Raw genomic sequence first — 27,444 nt, forward strand, 5'->3', positions numbered from 1 at the left:
CAAGTTTTTGCCTTCCAGTTTCAGTTACCTGCAGTCAACCACTGCAGTTCGAAAATACTAAATGGAAAATTCCAGAAATAAACAATTTATAAGTTTTAAATTGTGCACCATTCTGAGCAGTGTGATGAAATTTCATGCTATGCTCTCCATCTTCCCGGGATGTGAATCATCCCTCTGTTCATCCACACTGTATACTCACTACCTGCTGGTTAGTCACTTAGTGGTCGTCTGGGTTATCAGATCAAAGAAACACTATATACAGGGTTTGGTGCTATCTGCAGTTTCAGGCATCCCCTCGGGGGGTCTTGGAACATATTCCCACCTGATAAGTGAGGACTACTGTATATCCATTAGCTAGAAGACATATCAGAATGCTCTCTCCTGAAACGAATTGCCAAATGGAAAAATCCATACAGTAATGCCTTACTTATTTGACCACATTCAGGTACAGTTTCCTTCCACATAATTTAGCCTTTTGGATAATGGAAACATATTCCTTCAACAACCATTTTTTAATTACACCATTGCCTGCCACCATAAGAGGCTATAAAACACAATGTAATCCTCCTTAATGATGCAGCAAGGTCATCATCATGATGAACATCCATCACTACAGAGTAGAAGAATAATACTGCTCAGTGTCCATTTCTGAATTCTTTTCTCTCTCTCATGTCATACTGGTTGTCACTCTTCCCCCTGATATGGCTGCCTCTGATGGTCCCATCTCTCTTCCTCATTACCGCCTCTACTATGCAGTCTACCAGGACTACTACTGCATATGCCTGGTCACGCCAATTCCTGGTTTGTCCTCCATCCAAAGAACAAGAGCCAGGGTCTTGAGTTCCCAGTGAACTGCTAAGATAAGAAACCTCAGATAGCAGGTGGCAATAAATTCAAAGGGTTTCTGCCTCGTATTAGCCTGCAATTTCAAAAGGCCATCTGGCTCCTGCACCATCTGTAGCTACTTTTCAGGTTTCTTTCCTCTATCAATGACTTGTTCTCCTGACACACACATACACACACCCACCCCAACACTGCTGCCACCATCACTGCCACTCCCCTCCCCCACTAAATGTCACTCCATAAACCTCCACTGATATCAAATAATCAAACTCTCTTTTTTCTATGCCCTGAATCAAAGTACTCATTTCTTTTTTCGACAGAGACTTGCCCTGTCGCCCAGGCAGGTGGGCAGTGGTGCGCTATTGGCTCACTACAACCTCTGCCTCCTGGATTCAAGTAGTTCTCTCACCTCAGCCTCCTGAGTAGCTGGGATTACAGGTGTGTGCCACCACGCCCAGCTAATTTTTGTATTTTTGGTAGAGACAGGAATTCACCACATTGGCCAGGCTGGTCTTGAACTCCTGACCTCAAGTGATCCATCTGCCTCGGTCTCCCAACGTGCTGGGATTACAGGCGTGAGGCACCTTGCCCGTCCCTAAGTACTCATTTCTAACATGGACCATGTACGGAGAAGAGTATGAAAAAGTGAGTAAGTATGTACCTATAAATGTCTGCTATTAACATATCTGAAGCCCTAAGATATCTGATTTGGGCACTACTCTTTCTTTCTGTCTTAACTTTCTCCTACCTTCTATCCAGAATGGGTAATTAGGAACTGACTAAAATTAGAAATTAGTGATTATGTTTTTATCTTTAAGCGGTAAATTTCATTTACTGAGCAAGTAAGTTACAAGCCAGTTAAAATTCAATTTCATTTTTCCTTACCCTGAGGAATAAGAAGCATAATTGGTTTTCAATTCATATCCAATACATTTATTTTAAAAAAGCATCTATTTTCATTTCAACAAGAGAAAAGTAAATCAGAAAATATTCATAAAACTGTGCTTCTCAGAGTGTGGGCTCTCAAAGTATATGGGTCACGCACAACAGAATCATCTACCTAAGGGCATGGACCTGCTGTGTTAGATTCTCTGAGAGTGGGACAGACATTGGTGGGGAGTCATTTAGCTTAACAGAAGGTTTTGACTGAATGTGCCTTTTCCTAATGGAAATCTCCCTTCTAGATATAGACTGTCCTGGTGTTTGGATTAAGCCTAAGGCATATGGATTTCTGCGGAGACTGCATCCTCTTCTCCCTTCCTCGTGCCCTGGGTTATCTGTCATTAACCTGTTCTAAGGCATCACCTGTTACTTTCAACTAACACTCTTTCCTTCCCTGGCTTACTTTCAGTCTCTTCCTATCCTCTGGTTCCTTCTGAGGTTGTCTAAGGGATTTGACTGTTTTCAACAGTGGGTAAGGAGAGACCTAAATGACAGAAAAAACAAACTTACAATTCTAAAAGTCTCAAAAATACAGCTCCATAGTAAAAATCACTGGTTAGAATGTACACAGGCAGGCTCTGGTGTTAGCTCCTCACTCTCAGGGCCATTCCATCCCTTCCATTGCTGTCCGTAGTTCTTTCCTCACCTTTTGCAGACAGCTGCCATTGCCCACTGATGACACCTGGCCTTGGTAGCCTCTGCTCTGCTGCCTTACCAGAGGCCCAGCTGCACAGGTAAGGGTCTGATGTCACTCTCACATTCCTCTACTGTCAAACACATACCAGTCTACTCAGAGGATTTTTCACTAATTTAAAAAAACTATTCAGCAGCATTTATCAGTAATTTACAATGTCCCAGCACTGTACTAGAGTCTCTGTCTCTGGACAAAATCTAAATGTGCTCTGGTGTCTGAGTTTTGCAGAAATCAGACGTCTTGATGAATGAGGACTTACTATATTTTAATTTTTGTTTTCTTTCTTTAACCCATGAGTAGGCTAATTATCGGTCTAATCTTTCCAAATGTGAGAATTTCCTTTGCAGTTCTTTGGATGTCACCAGGTTTTTCATAAGCTTGTTTAGCAGAGAAAGGATTGTGCTTATCTATTTTTAATAACTTTATACTTGCAATGCCTTTATTAAATAGAATTCAACAAAAGCAGCTAAAGATAGCCAAAACTGATATGCAACTAATGCCAGTAAACAGAAAATTCAATAAGGAAAATTTAAAGAAATATACTTAGGAAATTTGGATACCTTGTAGAACTAGCCCTTCTAACAGCTACAATGTACTCTGCCCTACTCTCTTCTTTTCCTTCCTTTAAAGAAATCTCTAGGTTTGAGGAGGGTCAGCTCCTAATGACTCCCTCCATTCGCAGCTGGGCCGTCTGAGGATACTGCAGTCACCAGGTAGCAAATCTCTGAAGCCACTGTTCTGAGGCAGACTTTAAATCCTACAGAGAGTGTGTTTACAACAGATTTTCTTACTCAGTTTTTTTTTGACTTGATGAGATGGCAAGATGCTGAGCACAGCTAATCTACCCAGACTCTATTTCCTACCTTAATGGAGAAACTGCCATTCTCATAACCGTAATGGCAAGACAGAAAGATTAGTTGTATTGCTTCTTGCTTAAACGATGTGACTAACTTTTCCCCAAATAGAAGGGGTTCTTTCCAATACTGCACTACTCCTGTTTTTGTTTTTCATTTTGTGAAGAAAACAATTCTAAACTTCTCTCCAGTTCTTCTGATCAACAGCTACTAAGTACAAAATAAAATGTGCATGTTATTGTTTCCATAGCAACTCAACAGGATCAGATACTGATACCTCTATTCTCTGAAAGAAAATGTTTTCTTCTTTTAAAATAACCATATTCTCCTATACAGTTAAGAATACAAATCTACCAGAAATCTAGGAATACAGAAGACAATAGGACTTTTACAAAAATGTATAAAATGGTTTTTATCAAGTAGCTTTATTATTATACCATTTTACATTTATGATCGTTAGATGCCAAGATAGTAAATCATTTTAGACCAACTTACCAATGGCCTTTGTATAATGCCTTGCACCAAGCAAAAGTTCTGGAGCCCGATACCAAAATGTCACAACTACTGGATCCAAATCTGCTAGTGGCTTTAGAGGAGAATTGAATAATCTGGCAAAACCCATGTCAGCTAAAAAAATAAAATAAATTAACATAAAATTCAGTTTGATCGTTTCTCGCCCTTTTGGCTAAGATCAAGTATAAAATTCAGTTTGACATGCATTATTAGAACCATGCAAGGTTGACAACAATAGCTGCTGACCTTATAAAGTAATCCTTTTCCTCCCTTTTTAACCAGAGGTCTACACCAGGTACCAGAAAGGAATTATTTCATTTACCTTTATTATCTACCATCAGAAGTAGATACTATTATTGTGCCTGTTTTACTGATGAAGAAATTGAAGCTTAAAGATATTCTGGGCTGGCGTGGTGGCTCACGCCTATAATCCCAGCACTTTGGGAGGCCGAGGTGGGCGGATCACCTGAGGTCAGGAGTTAGAGACCGCCTGCACAACATGGTGAAACACCATCTCTACTAAAAATACAAAAATTAGCTGGGCATGGTGGTGCACGCCTGTAATCCCAGCTACTTGGGAGGCTGAGGCAGGAGAACTGCTTGAACCCAGGAGGTGGAGGTTGCAGTGAGCCAAGATCATACCACTGTACTGCAGACTGGGTGACAGAGTGAGACTCCATCCCCTGCTCCCCAAAAAAGATAATCTGATTTGCCTAAGGTCACACAGCTAGTAAGTGCAGAGGCAGAATTAGAATCCAGGTCTGACTTCAGATTCCTGGCGTTCACAGACAGTTATAAAAAGGTTCTTAAGTGTTTTTGAAATATAAACAATTCAAAAGTCTCCCTGATTGATGACTTCTGTATGCTTATACATCTAAAAACTGACTGTGGCCAGGCGCGGTGGCTCACACCTGTAATTCCACCACTTTGGGAGGCTAAGGCAGGAGGATCATGAGGTCAAGAAATCAAGACCATCTGGCCAACATGGTGAAACCCCATCTCTACTAAAAATACAAAAATTAGCTGGGTGTGGTGGCATGCACCTGTAGTCCCAGTTACTCAGGAGGCTGAGGCAGGAAAATCACGTGAACCCAGGAGGCAGAGGTTGCAGTGAGCTGAGACTGCGCCACTGCACTTCAGCCTGGGTGACAGAGCAAGACTGTCTCAAAACAAACAAGAGACAGAGCAAGACTCTGTCTCGAAACAAACAAACAAAACCTGACTATGTCTTAGTTCAGTGTGTGCTGCAGTCAGATCCAACAAACTCACAAGAGCTGATATATACACATCTTTTTCCAATTCTGCATTCAATGACAGTATACTGGTGATTTGGAATTGGCTATGGTAGAAGTATCGACAACATGGAAAACAGCAAATGCTACAAATTGGGACATTTTTTGCTCCAGAGAGCCAGTTGCTGAATGGTAATCAGCACATCACATGCATGTTTTCAAGAACATACACAGAACACATAAAAGATAATTTGTTGTAATTCAGCATTTAACAAAGCTCTAAACCAAAGCTAATCAGTTGAAATATTAGGGGTATATAAAAGTAGTAAAAAAAAAATTACTACTGCAATAAGATCCTGGAAACTAATTTTCTTAAGATATCATAAATAATAAATACCTTTTATCTACAAAGTCCTTTGCAATTTACAAATGGCTTTCATATACATCATATTTCACCTCATTGAACCCTCATAAGAATAATGGTTTAATCAGTATTTTGCTCCCTATTTCAGAGATGAAGAATCTAAGGCCCAAAGCAGTTAAATGACTTGTCTATGGTCACAGGGATAGTAAATAAAGATGCCGGTACTCAAACAAAAACCATGTTATAATTTAGGAGTTACCTTCTTAACTACTAAATCTGACACCCAACAAATTATACACATGATAATTGCAAGTCACAAAGGCAAAGTCACAAGAATAAGCCTCTGTAATTTGAATACATAATATATATAACCAATTTTGATAGTATAAGGGGTCCCAGTGTACTATAAAATGCATAAATGCACATAAAATTTTCAACCACAGAGTGTCATTTAATCTAAAACTAATGTGCTATGGTATAACATACATTAAAATTGTAATTTACATTTACATAGCAGAATAGGCAAAAAATCTTTTTAATTTATAGAAAGTTTGGGTTTTTGTTTTGTTGTTTCTGTTTTGAGATGGGGTTTCACTCTGTTGCCCAGGCTGGAGTGCTGTGGCGCCATCTCAGCTCACTACAACCTCTACCTCCTAGGTTCAAGTGATTCTCCTGCCTCGGCCTCTCCAGTAGCTGGGATTACAGGCACATGCCACCACGCCTGGCTAATTTTTGTATTTTAGCAGAGATGGGGTTTCACCAGGTTGGCCAGGCTGGTCATGAACTCCTGACCTCAAGTGATCTGCCTGCCTCAGCCTCCCAAAGGACTGGGATTACAGGCATGAGCCACTGAGCCCAGCCTGTAGTGATTCTGTTTCTTTGGATTTTGAATAATTTGTAAGACTGTTTTGGGAATGCTTTGGAGTATCGAGCTCTTAAAAACTAAAGCTATCCAAAGGAAGCCTGTGCTGATGCCTACTCTTTTTAAACTACATTTCCCTATACCAAACAAAAACATTCAAGTTCATTCTGCCACTATTACACCTATTATTCTACAATATTACACAATATTCAAGGTACTGTTTTATATATTTAATAAATGCTAATTGTTGTTGATGACAAAGTAATATGATGGAATGCTGTTTCATCCATTGAAAAACATTTTAAAGTGAAGTTAGCTAAAGCCAATATTTCTCCCGTTATTCTCTACCTCCTAAGTTTTACCTAAGCCTCATATATTCACTCACAGATGAAATCAAGGCCAGAAGGAAAAAATAGATACTTTTAAAAATAATTCCCATGTATTTTATAAACTTTAAAAGAGTTTCAAACTACTTTTCAAATAATTACTAATTTAGACAAAAGGTAATTAGCCTAAAGATTACTGTAACAGTTGACTTTCTAAAATTACACATGGATGAAATTGTTCCAGTTCACGGATAAGGGTAGTAAAATTCTGGTGTGGGTGCTAATTAGTATCAAATGATGAAAAGCAGCAACAAACAAGGTCTACCACTAAGGAACTTACATGAAGGTAAGATGACAAAATATACATAGTAGAAGCAAAAAAGTGATAAGTACTGTGAGAATAAAGGAAGTTGTTACCGGTTTCTACTAGATGCTAAGTTCCCTGGGGGAAGGTGTATTTCTCCTTTATTATGTTATCTGGAACAATGTACAATAAACATTTGTAAAAGCAGACTAAATTGAAAGTGGGACTTGGGCTGGATCCTGAAGGATGAATTACTTTGAACAGCAAAAGAGGAAGGCAATGAGCATTTTAGGTAAGGCTTGGGAAGTTTTTAGGTTGCTGAGAATGGGAAGGCTCAGATATAGCAAAGGGCAAAATGTGTTTTCCATGCAACTATCCTTTTCTTACCCACTCCCTTGCCCCACCACCGCCCCCTGGATATGGAGTCTTGCTCTGTTGTCCAGGCTGGAGTGCAGTGGTGCTATCTCGGCCCACTGCAACCTCCGCCTCCTGCGTTCAAGCGATTCTCCTGCCTCAGCCTCCCAAGTAGTTGGGATTACAGGCATACACCACCATGCCCAGCTAATTTTTGTATTTTCAGTAGAGACGGGGTTTCACCATGTTGGCCAGATGGTCTCGATCTCTTTATCTGGTGATATGCCCACCTTGGCCTCTCAAAGTGCTGGGATTACAGGCATGAGCCACCATGCCCAGCCCAACTATCCTTTTCTTTTAAGCCAAAAAAGAACACTGTATCAAATCATTAGGCATAGGCATTAGTATTACTGTTTAAAAAAAAAATAGTGGCTACTAAAACAAAATTTAAAATCCATTTAATAAACTATCTTGATTGTCCACTAGATCTTTATCATTAATTATTTCTTATTTTTAACCCTGGTTTTATCCCTAATCTTGGTAGAATTACAATCTTAAAACTCTTAATAGTGACGTAACTAAGTGGCCCGGCCAGAGTACAGAATTTTATGTTAAGGAGTACTAAGAGAAGAAATTAGATTTGGGTGACTGGGAGAAAGGTGATGAATGGAACAAACAAGGGGAAGACAAGATGATGATGGTGAATTTGGTTTGGGACAATGGAGGGTAAGTTACCAGCAAGATATCCAAATAGAAATAAAGACTTCAGCTAGGGTGAGAGATTAGACTCTGGTATCAAGATCTTAGAATCATTTTCATAAATCCATGATCCTGAGGCCACAACTTATCAATTTCCTAAAGAAGTAATTTTAGAGGGAGGCCATGTCCTAAGCCAGTGCCTGGAAACAATAGGTTAGTAGGAGTAAGAGGCAAGAATGAATAAAATGCAAAGTCACAGCAAAAGTGGGAGGTAGAAAAATTGAATTATGGTATGTCATATAGACCAAGGGAGAAGACACCCTCAAAGTCAGACTGTCAGAAGAACAAATGGTTTACTGCAGTAAAGGAGAAAGGTGATTAATACAGGCCACTTGATTTGGTAAGGCAAAGGTCACAGGTGTCCTTTTAGAGAGGACTTTTGATAGAGGGATAGAATTAGAGGCCAAATTATAACAAATTAGAGTAAGTAGAACATCATGTGTTCTAAAAGTAGAGGAACAAAAAGGGAAATGAATAGAACAAGTGCTAAAGAAAACAAGATAGATACAAGATTTATTTTAAATTGGGAAGAGGACGATGAAGGTTTAAAGGTGAAAAAGAGAAACTTGAGAAGGGGAAAATGGCAGTACTATGAGGAGTTTAGTTAAGGTAGGAAGACGTTTAGAAGCTACGAAGGGCACTAGTAGATAGGACTTAGGAAGGGAAAGTCTCTCCTTCATAGAGGCTTTCTCAAGGGCAGGGCTGTACAGCCAAAGAGTAGAGGTCAGTGAGGTCACACCAGACAGCTCTGATATCACTACGCAGGGATGTTTGTAGGGAAAGAGCCTCAGGACTTGGAATTCAAGTTCTAGCTTTGACAGGCTGAGGAAGCTACAACCTCTCTAAATATTGTCTTCCTTATCTTCAGAGGGTGGTTCTGTAAAATAAATGAGGTAACATATGAAAGTACCTATTGCAATGTATAGTAAACTGTTCATTTTACTGTCTCTCACAGAAGAGACCATCCTTTACCTCCCTTTCACCTGTATCTGGCAAAAAATAGGAACTCAATAAATGCCTCTAAGAAAAGGTGTGCAAGAGTAAAATAACGAGACAAGTGAGAAAGTATGGTGGAAGTGGAGGAGGGAAGAGAAAGAAAGCTACCAGCTACTTAATTAACATCAAACTTTTGAATGAATCTGATAATCTCAGCAAATTTAGGATAGAGGTGTTTAAAGAAAAGGGTTGGTTTAGAACAGCTTCTTTAGCAACTGGGCTAGGGAGTTAACTGAGGAAGTAGAAAACCAAACAGCAGGGCAGGCTTGAAATAGGGCAGCATGAATTTGTAGCAGGTCAAGTGAGCACAATTTTACATCACCTTTAGCATGGTATATTCTAATAGCAAAGAAATCAGGCTGATGAATACATTTTAACATATTTCTAAAAAGCATTCAACTTTCAATAAATATAATTTCTAGTAAAAGAAATTAGAATAGGCTGGGCGTGGTGACTCATGCCTGTAATCCCAGCACTTTGGAAGGCCAAGGCAAGCAGACCACCTGAGGTCGGGAGTTCAAGACCAGCCTGGCCAACATGGTGAAACCCCATCTCTATTAAATACACAAAAAAATTAACCAGGCATGCTGGCGGGAGCCTGGAGTCGCAGCTACTTGGGAGACTGAGGCAGGGAAAATTGCTTGAACCCAGGAGGCGGAGGTTGCAGTGAGCTAAGATCATACCATTGCACTCCAGCCTGGGCAACAGAGAGAGACACTCTTGTCTCAAAAAAAGAAATTAGAATAAAGCATTTATTAGCTCATCTTCTCCCCAAATATGTAATAGGTATAAATGATGCTGATTATTTTTTAGAACATTCAGGATTACAAAGGAAATCTTAATATACAAATAAGATTCCTGCTAGTGCCTCAATTGAAGAGAGGTAGCTAAGAGAGTCTGTAAACATATATATCCATTTGGCAAAGATATGTTAGTACTTGGCTCAAGACATGCAGGCCAGGTGTGGTGACGTAGGGAGAACCTGTGAAGGTTTAAATGAATTCACTCAGGGTAGGGAGGAAAATATTCAGGAAGAGAATATTTGGTAAACCTGAAACAAAGGTAAGATTTAGAGGATTATATTTAAGGTAGCTGTGCAGGGCAGTGGTGGTGACATAAACACATGCTTGGGTTATTGTATGGGAATCGAATGCTTTTATGAACTTACTTGTCAATTTCCAGTGATGCCTCAACTTAGAACTAAAGAATCTTATTTTGGGAAAAAGCCTAGGAGTTTTGTAGACTATCTTTCTACATTTTCCAATATCTTTTCTAACAATAATAAGAGAAAGTAAATTTAAAATTAACTACCTAAATAAGGGCATTAAGAGGGGAAACCACCTTTGCAGTTAACTTCAGTTTTTAAATAAATTATTTTAGGAATAATTACCTACCTATTTTGACTCTCCCCCTCTCAGGACCTTCTCCCATTACTAGGATATTTGCTGGTTTCTAGAAATAAAAATAGAGCATTCAAATTACCATGTTTATTCTTTTGACATGCTCTAAAATGGACAAAAGTTCTTATCATATGAGAAATCATTTCTGTATTTTCATCAAAACTAAATCAAATATTAAGCGTCCTCTACATAGTTAAAGCATTTGACATAATTGAAGTCAGCACTAACTTTATATAAACATCCTTGCTATGGAAACACACCTTATTTGCAAAATTGTATCATACAAATAATTACAAAGCAATTAAAGCTATCACTTCTATTCATCCCATAGAAAAAACTAATAATTTTTAAACCTGCACAGAGTTTATGTGGTTGAAAAATTTTATATAAAATTTCAAACCACAACATAATCGCCTTCATGTGAATAAGTCGAATGGAATATTCCTTCCTAAATATTTCTAAACTACCATAGAAAAACATGATCAGCATTCAACAACTCTATTAAAATTCATGCATCAGCTATCATACATGCAAAAGAAAGAAATTCCAAATATAATTTCAAGATGTAGGAAAATAAAAACCAAGACTAATACAGAACTATAAAAAGAAAAGAGTGGGCTGCAAATGTATCTACCATATTTTCAGTCACCCTTATCTATAGACACTTGGAAACAGAGAAACTGTTGAGACAGGCTTTGGAAGGGGGAGAGAGTGAGTCTCCTTTGTAAAGTCTTCGGAGGAAAATGTATGTGTTTTTAACTTATTGGATTAATTTATTCAATCAACAAATGTATTTTTAGTATCTTCTAAGGATAAAGAACCATGCCAAGCTTTAAGAGGGAAAACAAAAGCACAGTAAAAACCAAGTTCCTAACCTCCAGATGCTTACTACATAAGTAGAAAGAAAACTAAGAAGCATTGTATAATATTAGATGCTAGTGCCACGTATGAGTTACAGAGAAGACTGAGGTCTTGGGTTCAAGATTAAGCTGAATTACTTTAAAGATCCCTTTCAATTTGCTGATTGTTAAAAATGTTTCAATGAAAACAAAAAGCACTAAAAAAACTAATTCAAAGGAGGAAGTGATGAATTAAAGATTCCATTAAGGGAAATGTTCATTGGGAATGGAAGTGGGAATGGTGTCCATTAGACGGATATGAAAATGAACAGGAACCATCATGGCAGAGCAGAGGAAGGGCAAGGACACCACAAGGAGTGGAAAAAGGATATGACCAGGTATGCATAAGACACAGAAGTCTGACTTCGGCCAGGTGCAGTGGCTCACACCTGTTATCCCAGGACTTTGGGAGGCCGAGGCGGGAGGATCACCTGAGTCTAGGAGTTCAAGGCCAGCCTGGGCAAAACACAAAACAGTGAGATTCTGTTTCTATAATTTTTTTAAATAGCCTAGTGTGGTGGCATGCACCTGGAGTCCCAGCTACTCAGGAGGCTGAGGTGGAAGGATTGCTTGAGTCCAGGAGATTGAGGCTACCAGGGTACTACCATGAGCCATGATTATGCCACTGCACTCCAGCCTGGGTAACAGAGCAAGACCCTGTCACAAAAAAACAAAACAAAACAAAACAAAAAAAATATTCTGAAAAGGGCTCATGTTAAGAATAGTAGGATGAACCTAGACTCTGGATAGTCTAAAATGCCAAGTGAAGTAATTGGACCATTATATTACAGTCAGTGAGTTTATAGGAGAGGAGGAGGAAGTGGAACTGGGTGTGGGGTGGTAAGAGCTCTGTCCAATGGCTTGTCAGCAGAAATGGCGAGGGAGGTATGGAGCTGAGAAGCATTTTAGAGGAGAAAATTAACAGGACTTTGTGACTGGCTTAAGTTAAGAGTAAGAAAAAGGGTGGTAAAGATTTTACCAAGGTTTTAAGTTTATGTGACTGGAAGAATAATGGTGCCTTTTATGGACATAGAAAAGTCGTAAGAGGAAATGGTTTAAAAATAAGGAACAATAAAGAGGAGACAACATATTGAGCTTGAAAAATGGTTAGGCATGGTAGCTCAAACCTGTAATCCCAGTACTTTGGGAAGTCGAAGCAGGAGGATCGTTTAAGCCCAGGAGTTTAAGACCAGCCTAGGCAACATGGAGAGACAAAAATTATCCAGGCATGGTGGCACATGCTTGTGGTCCCAGCTACTTGGGAGGCTGAAGTGAGAGGACTGCTTGAGCCCAGGAGGTTGAGGCTACAGTGAGTTGTGATCGTGCCATTGCACTCAAGCCTGGGCAACAAAGTGAGACCCCGTCTCAAAAAATAATAAATAAAATGAAAGAGTTTGAGAAATGTGAGATGGCTAAGTCATACTAGCCAGAGGAATGAGAAAAGGAAGATTTGGATTTGAAAGTTATTATCACTGGAGTGTGATACGTGAAAACATGAGATGAGATTGGTTCACCCTACTAGAAAGAAAAAACTATTTATCAAAGGTCCATTATGTATAAAGTGTTGTACTTCAGGCCTTTAGGAAACAACAAGAAATAAAACATGAAGTTCTTAACTTTAAGGCACTTAAATCCAGGAGGAAAAGACAGACAACTTTGAAGACTACAAGGCAGAGGCTGGGCACAGTGGCTCACACTTGTAATCCCAGGCACTTTAGAAGGCGGAAGCATGTGGATCACCTGAGGTCAGGAGTTCAAGACCGGCCTGGTCAACATGGTGAAACCCCATTTCTACTAAAAATGCAAAAATTAGCCAGGCATGGTGGTGTGCGCCTGTAATCCCAGCTACTTGGGAGGCTGAGGCAGGAGAATCGCTTGAACCCTGGAGGTGGATGTTGAGGTGAGCTGAGATTGCGCCACTGTACTCTAGCCTGGGCAATAGAGTAGACTCCAACAAGAAGAAAAGAAAGGAGAAGAGAGGAGGCAGAGGGCAGATTATGAAAAGTAACAATATAGAAAGAAAAACTGCATGGAATGAATGATTCGTTTCATTGAACATCAGTATAGTCTTTAGGAAGATGACTGTGGATGACTTTAAGTGAGGATAACTAAGATTTGGATAAGCATAAACAACAAAAAAAACTTTTCAGGCTCATGGAACCCCACAGGTAAGGACACAAAAACACAGACATGGCATATTAAGAGCCTATACATATTTTGATGTGACAAGAGCAGTGAATGTTTGGTGTAGAAATGCAACTGAAAAACTATATTGGGAATAAAATACCAGATTAAGCAAATTAGAGGCCGGGCACAGTGGCTCACGCCTGTAATCCCAGCACTTTAGGAGGCCGAGGTGGGTGGATCACTTGAGATCAGGAGTTTGAGACCAGCCTGAACAACATGGTGAAACCCCATCTCTACTAAAAATACAAAAAAATTTAGCCGGGCGTGGTGGTGCACACCTGTAATCCCAGCTACTTGGGAGGCTAAGGCAAGAGAATTGCTTGAACCCAGGAGGCAGAGGTTGCAGTGAGTCTAGATCATACCATTGCACTCCAGCCTGGGCAACAAGAGCAAAACTCTGTCTCAAAAATAAATAAACAAATAAATAAATAAAAATAAAAAAATTAAAAAATTAGAATTTATTCTATAGGCAAGCCAAGACAGGACAGTGAGATAATCATATCTATATTTAGGAAGAAAGTCTGATAGCCATATGAAGGATGACTGGAAAGGATGGATGGATGACAAAATAGAGACAGAGAGACCAGTTTGAAGTGGCTAAAATAGTTTAGGGAAAAGTAAGGGCACCCTAACTTGTGAAAATGGTCATAAAGGAACATACAAAAGCATTTCAAGGTAAGGGTTCAAGACTTGGCTGGGCACGGTGGCTCATGCCTGTAATCCCAGCACTTTGGGAGGCTGAGGCGGGTGGATCATGAAGTCAGGAGTTCGAGACCAGCCTGACCGACATGGTGAAACCTCGTCTCTACTAAAAATACAAAAATTAGCCAGGCATGGTGGTGTACGCCTGTAATCCCACTTACTCAGGAGGCTGAGGCAGGAGAATCGCTTGAACCTGGGAAGCAGAGGTTGCAGTGAGCCGAGATTGCACCACTGCATTCCAGCCTAGGCGACAAGAGTGAGACTTTGTCTCAAAAAAAAAAAAAAAAAAAAAAAAAGAGTTCACAAGACTTGGTATTGCCTTTTCACACCATCTTCTCAATCCTCATTCATTCAACAAATATTGTTTGATCACAAACTAAGTAACAGGCAGTGATTTAGATGCTACAGAAGGAGCAGAAAACAAAAACAGGAAAAATTTTTGCCCTCATGGAGCTTACTGTCTAGTGAGAAGAGAAAGACAATAAATAAATAAGTATACAAAGTATACAACATATCATATACTGATAAGTACCGTGGAAAAGAAAACAAAAAGCGAATACAAAAGATTGTCACATCTGTTATTATGGCTGACTAGGTGCTCTGATGGACCCTGCCCTTAACAGAACAGCTATATGCTATATAAGAAACAAACCAGGCATGGTGGTCTATACCTGGAATCCCAGTTACTCCAGAAGCTGAGGTGGGAGGATTACCTGAGCCGAGGAGTTCGAGGCCAGGCTGGGAGAAACCCTGTCTTTGATAGGAGAGGAGTGGAGGGGGCAGGAAGGGGAAAGAAGGCGAGAGGAGGAAAAGGGAGAAGGAAAGGGGGAAAAGGGAGAGAGAGACAGCAGAGGAAAGGGAAAGGAGAGGAAAAGGAAAAGAAAGGAAATATTCCTTGAAGCATCCTGGATCGCATAAGAGATAACAAACTTTACCCTCACTCCAAATAAGGTATCCTTGTGGCTGGAGAGTTAGGGAAAGGCAAGGTAGGCCTGAGAGCAGCTGCCAATAATGCACTGCAGCAAGGACACTGAGCCTTGGGCCAGGGCCACCAGCAAGGTAAGGAAGCTGAGCCTGCTACCCCACAATCACCAAGACCTTCAAGGGCACTAAAGGAAACCTAGATGCTACCAGTAGAAGCCAAAGCAAACCCTTTCTGGAGGAAACACTTACCAACTTAGGCCTGATGAGTAAAACAATACATTTTCCAGCTAAAAGACACAGGTATTTCCATGTTGGATTAAAAACAAAATCCATGCTATTTACAAGAGGTCCACCTAAAGGTAAGAACCATAAAAGCTGAAAGTAAAAGGATGTTAAAAGATATATTAGGCAAACTGCCAAAGGAAAGCTGGGTCAACTATGGTAACATCAGACAAAATAGCTTTTAAGAAAAAAACATTATTAGGATAGAACTGGAGATCATTACGTTATATGAAATAAACCAGGCACAGAAAGACAAACTTTGTATGCTCTCACTTATTTGTGGAAGCTAAAAATTAAAACAACTGGCTGGGTGAAGTGGCTCAATAAATAAAAAAGGGGGTACTAAGATTTTGGGTTTATAGCTAAGGATAACTAAGATTTTGATAAGCATAAACAACAACAACAACAAAAAAGTTTTCAGGCTCATGGAACCCTACAGGTAAGGACACAGTCACATAAATACGCAGACATGGCATATTGAGAGTTTATATATATTTTGATGTGACAAGCACAGTGAATGTTTGGTGTAGAAATGCAATTGGAAAACTATTTTGGGAATAAAATACCACATTAAAGAAATTGGAATTTATTCTATAGGCAAAGCCAAGACAGGACAGTGATCCCAGCACTTTGCAAAGCTGAGTCAGGAGGATCACTTGAACTCAGGATTTCAAGACCAGCCTGGGCAACACAGTGAGACTCCATCTCTAAAAAAAAAAATTTTTTTTTAATTAAAACAATTGGCCAGGCATGGTGGCTCACGCCTGTAATCCCAGCACTTTGGGAGGCCAAGGTGGGTGGATCACGAGGTCAGGAGTTTGAGACCAGCCTGGCCAACATGGTGAAACCCTGCCTCTACTAAAAATACAAAAATTAGCCGGGCACAATGGCCTGTGCCTGTAGTCCCAGCTACTCGGGAGGCTGAGGCAGGAGAATTGCTTTAACCCGGGAGGCAGAGGTTGCAGTGAGCTAAGATCAGGCCACTGCACTCCAGCCTGGGTGACAGAGCGAGACTTCATCTCAAAAAAAAAAAAAAGAAAGAAAGAAAAATTTTTAAAAATTGACTTTATGGAGACAGAGAGTAGAAATATGGTTACCAGAGGCTGGGAAGGGTAGTAGGAGCAGGAGGGAGGAGGAACTGGGGCTGTAATGGGCACAAAAAATAGAAAGAATAAATAAGTAGTAGTATTTGATAGCACAACAGGGTGACTACAGTCAACACTAATTAAACTGTACTTTTAAAGATAACTAAAAGAGTAGAATTGGATTGTTTGTAACACAAAGGATAAATGCTTGAGGTGATGGATGCCCCATTTACCCTCTTGTGATTATTACACATTGCATGCCTTTATCAAAATAGCTCATGTAACCCATAAATATACACATCTACTATACACCCAGTCCCTCACGGGCTGGGACCTCCGCGCACTCCCTCCCCCCAACAATGGAACAGAAAGCCATGATGTTTTTAAGCAGAACCAGTGAAACCCAAGCCCCTCCTTCCTCTGGTGTTTTAGAACTACAAAGGAGGTGAAGCGGGGTGGGAGGCAGGGGAAGATAAAGGGTAGAAATCTACTATGTGCCTGTAAAAATTTAAAAATTTCAAAAAAAAAAAAACAAGGCTAGAGATGGTCACTATATAAGGATACAAAGTTCAATTCACCCACCAAGAAGAGGCATTAATCCTAAACCTGTTACGTACTTAAAAAATATAAATGTGGGCCGGGCGCGGTGGCTCAAGCCTGTAATCCCAGCACTTTGAGAGGCCGAGAAGGGTGGATCACGAGGTCAGGAGATCGAGACCATCCTGGCTAACACGGTGAAACCCCGTCTCTATTAAAAAAATACAAAAAACTAGCCGGGCGAGGTGGCGGGCGCCTGTCGTCCCAGCTACTCGGGAGGCTGAGGCAGGAGAATGGCGTGAACCCGGGAGGCGGAGCTTGCAGTGAGCTGAGATCCGGCCACTGCACTCCAGCTTGGGCGACAGAGCGAGACTCCGTCTCAAAATAATAATAATAATAATAATAATCATGTGAAGCAAAAATTAATATAACTTCAGGGAGTAAAAAGGCCAATGATAACATACTTTTCTCAATTATTCATATGTCAAACAGACAAAAGATTAGTAAAATACAGACTATCCAAAGGACACAATTTACTAGGATGACCTAGAGAGCATATATACAACTTTCTACCCAATAATTAGACAGTACACATTTTTCTCAAGCACACATGGAACATTTACAAATACTGATCATATACTAGCAGCTCTCAAGAAATTTCAAGAATTTTTTTTATCAAACAGACGATGTTCTCAGACCACAATACAATTAAGGTGAAAGTCAATTACAAAACTATAAATGTAAAACTCTATATATTTGAAAATTTTAAAATATTTCTAAATTATTCAGAGTAAAAGGAGAAACCGTAAAAAGTTTAAAACACTCAGAACTGAAATAATGAAAATACTATCTACCAAAACTTTGTAGAAGGCATCTAATACAGTACTTACAAGGAAAATGTATAGCCTTAAATATTTATGTCAGTAAGAGAGAAAGGCTGAGAATAATAAGTTATGTGCTCAAGAAGTTTAAAAAATAGAGAAAGAGAGAAAAGTTCAACAGAATAAACCAAAAGAAAGTAGAAGTAAAAAGATAAAGGGTAGGATTGCGGGGCGGCGGCAAGTGAGGGGTCGGTTCAGACGCACATCGTCCGTGGTCCCTCGGTACTGGAGGGACTCGTGAGCCGGAGCCCAGAAATCCGGGGGTGGATAAGACACTGCGTCCCCTCCAATTCCCGAACTCTTGACGATGGTTGGAGGCCAACAGAGTCCCTACAGGTGGTGCCCACAGTGATGCATGGACACTGAGCAGCTGTTTTCCAGTTTCTGGCCTCCGGTGCCTATCTAGGGACCGCGGGATGGCCGCGCATGGCGGGCCGCGCTTCCTCCTGACCGTCGACTTCGACGAGACTACCGTGGACAAAAACAGTGACGACTCAATCGTGTGAACCGTGCCAGGCCAGCAGCTGCAGGAGAGCCTGCGAGCCACCTACCGCGATGAGCTTCTAGGAGTACATGCAGCATGTCTTCAAGTACCTGGGCAAGCAGGGTGCGCGGTCGCGGGACCTGCGCTCCATCTACGAAGCCATCCCTTTGTCGCCAGGCATGGGCGACCACTGCAGTTTGTGGCTAAGCAGGGCACCTGCTTCGAGGTGATTCTCATCTCTGATGCCAACACCTTTGGCATGGAGAGCGCGCTGCACGCCACCGGCCACCACAGCCTGTTCCGCCGCATCCTCGGCAACTAGTCGGGGTCCGACCCGCGGGGACAGCTGGCTCTGTGGCCGTCCCACACACACAGTTGCACGCGCTGCCCCGCCAACATGTGCAGCCACAAGGTGCTCAGCGACTACCTGCGTGAGCGGGCCCACGACGGCGTACACTTCGAGCGCCTCTTCCATAGGAGCGACAGCGCCAACGACTTCTGCCCCATGGGGCTGCTAGCGGGCGGCGACGTGGCCTTCCCGCGCCGCGGCGACCCCATGCACCGCCTCATCCAGGAAGCCCAAAAGGCGGAGCCCAGCTGGTTCCGTGCCAGCGTGGTGCCCTGGGAAACCGACGTGCGCCTCCACCTGTCACTGAAGGTGCTGAAGTCGTGCTGAGTACGGCCGCCTGCAGGGGGGCACCCGGGCCAACGGCGGAGGGGGCGGGGAGCGGGGATTCGGGAAAGATAAAGTTAGTTTTACGACTCCCTTTTCCCTTTGGCTTTGCTATATGACCCTCTGGGAATTTCTGGAAACTCGTCCATTTCTGGGCTTAGGGACAGGGGCTCAGAGCCGTCCCTATCGATGCAGTTAACCCACCTCGGCTGCCTCTCCCGTTCCACTGCGCATAGGTGAGTTCTGGCGTCTGACCCATCGCAGGGTGGCGCACAAACCTTGGAAGGCAGCAGTGCTTCCTGGTCCTCCCAAGTGGTAAGAAGGAGCTCCCTGGCAGGTGAGAGAAGGAAAATCTCCCGCCGCTGTAACTGTTGCCTCAGTCCGTGTGACCGCCACCCTCCAGTCTTCTATGGGGAACCAGGATCCTGAAATTCTCGTGGCCGCAAGGACTCCCCACAGAGACAGAGGAAGGTCTCCGCCTATGGCCCCAGGCCTTCACGATCTTGTTTCACCCACCGCGACCCCACACTATTTCTGTGCTGTCTATACCCTCTTGCCTCCCTACCCCTGCACTCCCCTCTAAGACCCCCAAAGGAAAAGCCAGAGGGAACAATCGCCCCCTGGTGGTGACACGAGGTAGCGCACCGTCCGGCTCGGGTCTGGCCGGCCAGTAACCTCGAAGCGTGCGACGGCGTCTCTCTCCTTGCACCCCAGCCTCGTCTATGCAGCAAGAGACCAGGGACATCACCAAAGTCGCCTTCGTGGGCTGGGACCTCCGCGCACTCCCTCCCCCCAACAATGGAATAGAAAGCTATGATGTTTCTAAGCAGAACCAGTGAAACCCAAGCCTCTCCTTCCTCTGGTGTTTTAGAACTACAAAGGAGGTGAAGAGGGGCGGGGGTGGGGGGGAAGATAAAAGGTAGAAATCCATGAACCAGAGAGAGAATTACGAAGCCTTTGGGACAATTGGAGCAAGAAGAGAAAAAGTGCAAATAAACTACATTAGATCCAGTAGAGAATAGAAAAATTTAAAAATCCCATGAATAACTTTATTAATTTGAAAATGTAAATAAAGTAAAAAATGTAACCTACAAATTGATTCACAATGAATTACAGAAACTGAAGAAACTAAGAAATGCTAAATAAACTAAAACTGTAGTTAAAAATCTTTCTGAGAAAACACCAACCACAGATGATTTTAAAGGCGAGTTCTCAAAATTTTCAAGAAACGGATTGTTTCAATATGATTCAAACACTGTCACATAACAGAAAAAGATGAAATGCTCCAAACATATTCTAGAAGGTCAATATAATGTTGGTAGCAAAACCAAAGAATGAAAAAGAAAAACTTCAGGCCAACCTTACTCATGCATATAGTTGTAAAAATATTTAACAAAATATTAGTAAACGAAATCCATCCAAATGGCTTAATATGAGAAAATCTATGTAAGTTTATCACCATATGAACAGACTAAAGACGAAACTGACAAAATCATCTTGATAGATGCTTGGGGGAAAAAAACAGGTGATAGAATTTAACACCCATTCATGATAAATTTTCAGCAAGTTAGGCTAGAAAAAATCTACCTTAACCTGACAAGAGGCACACACCAAAAAATTAAGAAGGAAACATTAGAAGCATTTCCTTTAAAATCAGAAATAATACAAGAATGCCTACTATCACCACTTCTAAAATCAACATTGTAATATAAACCTGGTACTATAAAACAATAATTAAAGGCATATAGACTGCAGAAACAAAAGTATTGTTATTTGCAGATGCTATAATTATCTACATAGAAAACCGAAGTATTTACAGACAAATTGTTGGCAATAGTAACAGAGCTTAGCAAGCTGTCTGGCTAACTGAATAAAATGAAAGAGTCAATTGTATTTCTATATACCAGGAAAAAAAGAGCTAGGGAATATAATTTTTCAAAGGTAACACTTTTATAGCAAGAAAAACCATACAAAAAAAAACAAAAACAAAAACAAAAAAACCATACAATGTCTAGGAATAAATATATCAAAGAATGTACGAGACTGGTATGCAGAACACCATGAAACCTTATCTTTTTATTTTGAGACGGAGTCTTGCTGTCGCCCAGGCTGGAGTGCAGTGGCGTTATCTTGGCTGACTGCAACCTCTGCCTTCCAGGTTCAAGCGATTCTCCTGCCTCAGCCTTCTGAGTAGCTGGGATTACAGGCGCATGCCACCACACCTGGCTAATTTTTGTATTTTTAGTAGAGATGGGGTTTCACCATGTTGGTCAGGCTGGTCTCGAACTCCTAACCTCGTGATCCCCTTGGCCTCTCAAAGTGCTGTGATTACATGCGTGGGCCTCCGTGCCTGGCCGAAACCTAATCTTAAATGACATTTTAAAAGTCTTAAATAAATTAACCCATGTATATAGATAAGAAGAATCAATACAGAAAAAAAAAAATCGATTCTCCCCATACTTATCTGTAAATTCCATTTATAGTAATTTCAATCAAAATCCCATCAGGGATTTTGCTCCTATGGAACAAATTGATCAGTGGGATAGAGCGGAGACCCTCAATGGAATCATGGTACCAAGAGAAGGGAAACCTGAGATCAGCAGAGAAAGGAGGATCTGTTCAATAAATGGTGTTGGTACAACAAGTCATCCAAATGTGGAAAAAATCAATTAAATGAATCTTCATACCATAAACACATCAATTTTAGGCAGATGTGAAAAGCAAAACTTTAAAACTTTTGGAGAAAAATATAGAACATCTTTTTGATCCTAAGTTAGGGAAGAATTTCTTAAACAAGATATTAAAAAAACCCTAATCATAAAAGAAAAGACTGATAAATTTGGCTATATTAAAATAACTTCCAATTATCAAAAGATAAAGCAAATAAATGACAAAGCACAAACTGGCAGAAATATACACAACACATATAAGCAACAAAGATTCAGTATCCAAAATAAAGAACTCCCACAAGTCAATATGAAAAACAACAAAATAGAAAAACAGGTAAAATGTCTGAACAGGTATTTAACTAAAGCACAGACAGGTTTAACCAATACACATATAACAAGATGTTCAACCTCATCGATAATGAGGGAAATATAAATTAAGATCACAATGAGATACCATTTTATACCTACTAGATGGGTTCAAAATTTAGAATACTGAATAGGAAGCAGGTCAGTCAGAATTCCAGTACATAGCTAGTGGCAGAATAGTTGTTGGTACAACTTCTTTGGAAAACAATTTGGCATGACCTTGCAAAAGGAACAACTGTATATAGCCTTGGAATCAGTAATGTCATTTTTAAAAATGCCAGATTGTAATTTTTTAAAAAACTGTGGTAGAGTCACACAATGAATTTTAATATAGCAATAAAAAAATCACTGAATTACAAATAAATGTAAAAACATGTTCAAATCTTAGAAGCATTTTGTTGGGTAAAAAAAAGCAAGATTTAAGACTATATAGAACAGGATGCCATTTCATAAAGCTTAAAACCAGACAAAGCTAAAGAATATACTGTTTAGACACTTATAAAAATGTGATAGCTCTTTAAGTAGAAGAGAGTAATAGATTCAAAATCCAGGATATATGTTACCTCTTGGGAGGAGGCAGGATAGAATGGGGGAAACATAAACATAAGCTTGCTACTGGTAACCTTCCACTTACTGGGTAAAGTGACAGGTTCTCAACAGTTTACTGTATTTTTATGCTTTGTAACATCCATAAATATTCCAAATATTCTTGTATATGTATCATATAATAAGAAGATAACAGAGTCAAAAAATAAAGCAAGGCATGGAGACAGGCATTGTTGGGAGTAGGTTGGGAGGGTATAATTGTCAGCATTATTTAAGCATTATTTTAGATTCTTCAGAGAAAGCCTCTTGGAGAAGGTAACCTTTGGAATAAGACCTGAGTCAGCTGGGTGTCTAAGGGAAGGACAGTCCTGGCAGAGCAAGGAGCAAGCTGGAAGGTCCGAAGCAAAAGAGGGGATACCTGGTGAACTGGAGACAAGACTAAGGAGAATAGGAGGGGTCAGGAAAAATAGAGCAATACAGAGATGGTAATTATAAAGAGAGGAAACCCAAGGAAGGGCTTGCTTGCTGTTTCAAATGGTTCTGTTTTCATCTAAGTCATTTTAGTACCAGAATTGGGCAGGTTCTTGAGCACCTTCTGGCCTTTGCTTTGGCAGTTGGGGAGGATTGCTACTGCTACAAGGTTTGCAGGAGGGCAAGGGCAAGGGCAAGGGCAAGGTCATGGTGTTGAGAGCAGTTAGGAAAAACTGGGTGAGCTAACAGACTGGCTAATGAGAGAAAGAGCAAAGAGGTCAATGTGAGAAGAGGAGAGTAAGGACCAGAAATTGAGAGGTCAGGCAAAGGGTTGGGAAGGGGGTTGTCAGTTATACAGAATCACACAACTTGGAGAGACTTCGGGTTTTACATGACTAGGATTAGCATCACTTGTTATATTATCTTGTCTTCCCTATAATTTTTAAACAGTTGAAATAGATGTACTATCTATCCGTCTATCATCTATCTATCTATCTATCTATCTATCTATCTATCTATCTATCTATCTATATCTATCTTTCCTTCTGCCCAATTTCTGATGGCAGATGATTTGAAGAGATTATCACTTCTAGTACACTAAATATTTCTATAATGTTTGATTTTGTCTATTTTGGTATTGCTTATAATTAGAGAAATGGCATTTTAAAACATATAATAAAAATAGGCCGGGCACGATGGCACAAGTCTGTAATCCCAGTACTATGGGAGGCCGAGAAGGGCAGATCGCTTGTGCTCAGGAGTTTGAAACCAGCCTGGGCAACATGGCGAAAACCCTATCTCTAAAAAAAATACACGTGTGTTCCTGGATTTGGTTTACTAGTATTTTGTTTAATATTTTTACAACTATACTCACAGGTGAGGTTGGCCTGAAATTTTTCTTTTTCATACTTTGTCTGGTTTTGCTATCAAGATTATACTGGCTTTCTAGAATATGTTTGGAGCATTCCCCCTTTCTCTATTATTTGACAATGTTTGAATAATATCAAAACAATCAGTTGAAAATTTTGAGAACCTGCCTCTAAGATCATCTGGGGTTGATGTTTTCTCAGAAAGATTTTTAACTACAGTTTTAGTTTATTTAGCATTTCTTAGCTTCTTCAGTCTAAGAAAGAAATAATAAATAAATAAAAGAAGGAAGCAAAAGAGAATAAAGGGAGATTGGAGGAACAAGAGTCAGTGAAAGATTCTATGAAGGGAGAATTGCTTGAACCTGGGACGTGGAGGTTGCAGTGAGCTGAGATCACGCCACTGCACTCCAGCCTGGGCAACAGAGCGAGATCCTGTCTCAAAAAACAAACAAACAAACAAACAACAACAACAACAACAAAAAACAAATAAAAGAGAAAGATCCTGTGAAGGAACATCAAAGGTAAGAAAACCAAAAACATAAAAAATAAATAAATAAGATAAAAAAGAAAACAAAGGTAAGAAAACCTAGACAGCACAGGATTCTCGAAGCTAAGAGAACCTAAAAAGGAAGAAGTAGCCATCAGGTGCAACATAATGAAAGCTGAGAAGAGGCCTTGGGAATGGACAACTGGGTCATAAGTGATTCCGAAAAAATAATTTCTGTGCATTTACAGAAGTCAGACACAGTAAATGAGATCCAAATAAACGGGGAAAAGGTAAAGGAAGATTTTAGAGGACACTTTTGAAAGCCTTAATGAGAATGGGATCTCTGGGGGACATAACAATTTTTTTAATTGTAAAATGATCAAATAAGCTATCTTATTTTTTTATTATTTTTCATTCCTTAAGTTTCAGCTTAAACCCTTTAAAAATAAAGATAGTAAGATAAAAACACTACGAAGTATGAGATCTGAGAGCAAAAATTGCTTCATGTAAGAAATGAACATAGATTATAAGCTGCTGAATGCAAGTAGTACAGGAGGTGGTTTTAGATCACTCAGCTATCTCTTGATAGAAGTTCTTACGGTCACTCTATGTCGAAACAGAGAATATGAGTAACACAATGGAATGAAGACACAAAGAGAGAGAAAAGAGGAATATCTCTTTTCTAGTATTGAAGTTAGTAGAGAATACCTTTGATTTAACATACTTGAAGCCTATGGAAGCTCTAAGTGTGGACTCTCTATGTAAAGTCTGAGGTGAGGGCAGAGGCAGTGACATCATTTAGGGGAGTAGCAGCTTATGAGCTCTTTTGTAGTTTGAGAACCGAACCTAGAGCTTGGGCAGTAACCACAGAGAAGGGCTCCTGTAGTCAAGTTAAGACCTGGAATTGCAGAGGAAAGTCGTTTTTAAATGTGCATTTCTTTACTGGGATTGCCTGTTCCCTTTAGAACAAGTAAATAAATGTTAAGGTCTCAAGATACTTGATGTTTCAAAATATGAAACTTGATGTTTTAAAATACAAATGAACAAATAATCACCATCAAAGTGTGTTTAATTTTTCAAAGAATTTTCATATCCATCATTTCATCTTTCTTAATGGAAATATTCAAGGGTATACAAGGCTATGGGTCAAGTCTCAGGGCAACTCCATCCAATCCTCAAGATTCTATACTAAGTTGTGTTTGCAGATGTTATGCTTAATTTTCAAAAGACTAACAGTGATTAATTTTAGTGAAAGTATACATTTTTTTTTAAAAAAAGAAAGAAAACTACAGTTCATGCATACACACCTTCACCCACACAAAAAACCTAAAAGGATGAAGAAAGGATACCAAAATTGTTCTGACCTAGTTACATCCCAATTAACACAGACTATGCTTTACTAAAACTCCTCTTCTTACTGTGAACACAAAATGCCAGCTGTGAAAGAAAGTGATACTGCTGGGTTTGCACACTTTGGTTACCATAGAAACAGTAGAAATGGCAAGAGTTGGATGCCTCACATTTAAGTTATTGGCAATAAAATCAGATAGAGAAACCAATGCCCAGGGTTCATTTTAGTTAAATTGTATTTTAAAGGCAAAAGTCAGGGAAATAATGTGATAAGTAACATGATTACTCAGAAGCTATTCCTGAAATGTCTGCATTTTAGCAGAATTTAGTTAATGCTTGAATTTATATTCACTATACTTTACATGTACTTCAGATTTGCTTTTTCCTTCTATAGAATCAATTTTTTCACAGGGTTAAATATATTTCAGTTAATTGGCACATTATGAGTAGCACAGCCTAAAGATATACAATCTTTCTACTACACTTGCTTTCTCCCACCCAAGGACATTTGGGACAAAAATATGAAACTCATAATATGACTCTTATCAGTACCAATAAAGAGAGAAAAAGACAAACACAATTGTCTACAATCCTGAATAATAGGAACAGAGACAATCAGAGTATCAATCGGACTAGTTTCTGAAACAATGAACACTGCAGGCTTGATATTAATGGCTACAACCATACTTTTATTTAAATATTGTTGGTGGTGGCACAACTTTCCTCACATTTGATACAAACGTACATTCCCAGGAAAAAACCCTCAGTTCATGCTCCTTTCTTTACACTGTTCTTCATTGTTTGCCCTGAACAAATAAGATTCTGCACTGTAACAAATAGGGCAAAGAACTACCTAAGAGTAAAATCTATGCCTGTTTCTTCTTTTTTTCTTAAGCAAACAGTTATTGGCTAATAGCATTAGTCTATCATAACTGCTTACCCCTTAAAACAACTTCATTGATTAGACAGTAGGTGATTTAAAATATAGAGAATCTGATCATTGTGATTGCAACTTCCTAGAGGGCAGGGAGAATCATTCTGTCACAACTTTATATGTCTGCCAAGAACTAGGTACATACTGTGTTTAATACATATTTGTGGAATGAGTAAACAATTAAGTGAATGAGCTAAATTGCCAATGGTTTGTACTCATCATCCATCCAGCTATGGGGTAAGTTATGAGTGTCCTCTGACAGGCAAGTTCCCAATTTGAAAAGAAGATGGCTGCGTGAAGTGGCTCATGCCTGTAATCCCAGAACTTTGGGAGGCCATGGCGGGTAGATCACCTGAGTTCAGGAGTTCGAGACCAGCCTGATCAACATGGAGAAACCCTGCCTCTATTAAAAATACAAAAAAGTAGCCATGCGTGGTGGTGCATGACTGTAATTCCAGTCACACGGGAGGCTAAGGCAGGAGAATCGCTTTAACCCGGGAGGTGTAGGTTACGGTGAGCCAAGATCACGCCATTGCTTTCCACCCTGGGCAATAAGAGCAAAACTCTGTCTCGAAAAAAAAAAAAAGAAAGAAAGAAAAAAGAAAAGAAGTTGAAGGAAACTAGAATACCTCAAAACATGCCAAGCTCACTTTGT

The 27,444-nt window shown here is 40.1% G+C and overlaps 1 protein-coding gene and 1 pseudogene across 4 annotated transcripts in view; one reads left to right on the plus strand and one right to left on the minus strand.

The window, feature by feature from the left end:
* CDK19 (cyclin dependent kinase 19) overlaps window positions 1-27,444 on the minus strand; it is a 215,930-nt gene that overhangs the window by 24,403 nt on the left and 164,083 nt on the right. For all 4 annotated transcript variants that reach the window (XM_008007334.3, XM_038001010.2, XM_008007336.3 and 1 more), the window contains 2 exons: window positions 10,438-10,495; window positions 3,829-3,960 (listed from right to left, as the gene is read on the minus strand). In XM_008007334.3, coding sequence (XP_008005525.1) covers window positions 3,829-3,960; window positions 10,438-10,495 — 190 coding nt within the window. The remainder of the gene's footprint in view (window positions 1-3,828; window positions 3,961-10,437; window positions 10,496-27,444) is intronic.
* Window positions 18,249-19,928, plus strand: LOC103240993 (phosphoethanolamine/phosphocholine phosphatase pseudogene; annotated as a pseudogene).

This window comes from Chlorocebus sabaeus, chromosome 13, assembly GCF_047675955.1.
Source record: "Chlorocebus sabaeus isolate Y175 chromosome 13, mChlSab1.0.hap1, whole genome shotgun sequence".
In the NCBI taxonomy this organism is placed as follows: Eukaryota; Metazoa; Chordata; class Mammalia; order Primates; family Cercopithecidae; genus Chlorocebus; species Chlorocebus sabaeus.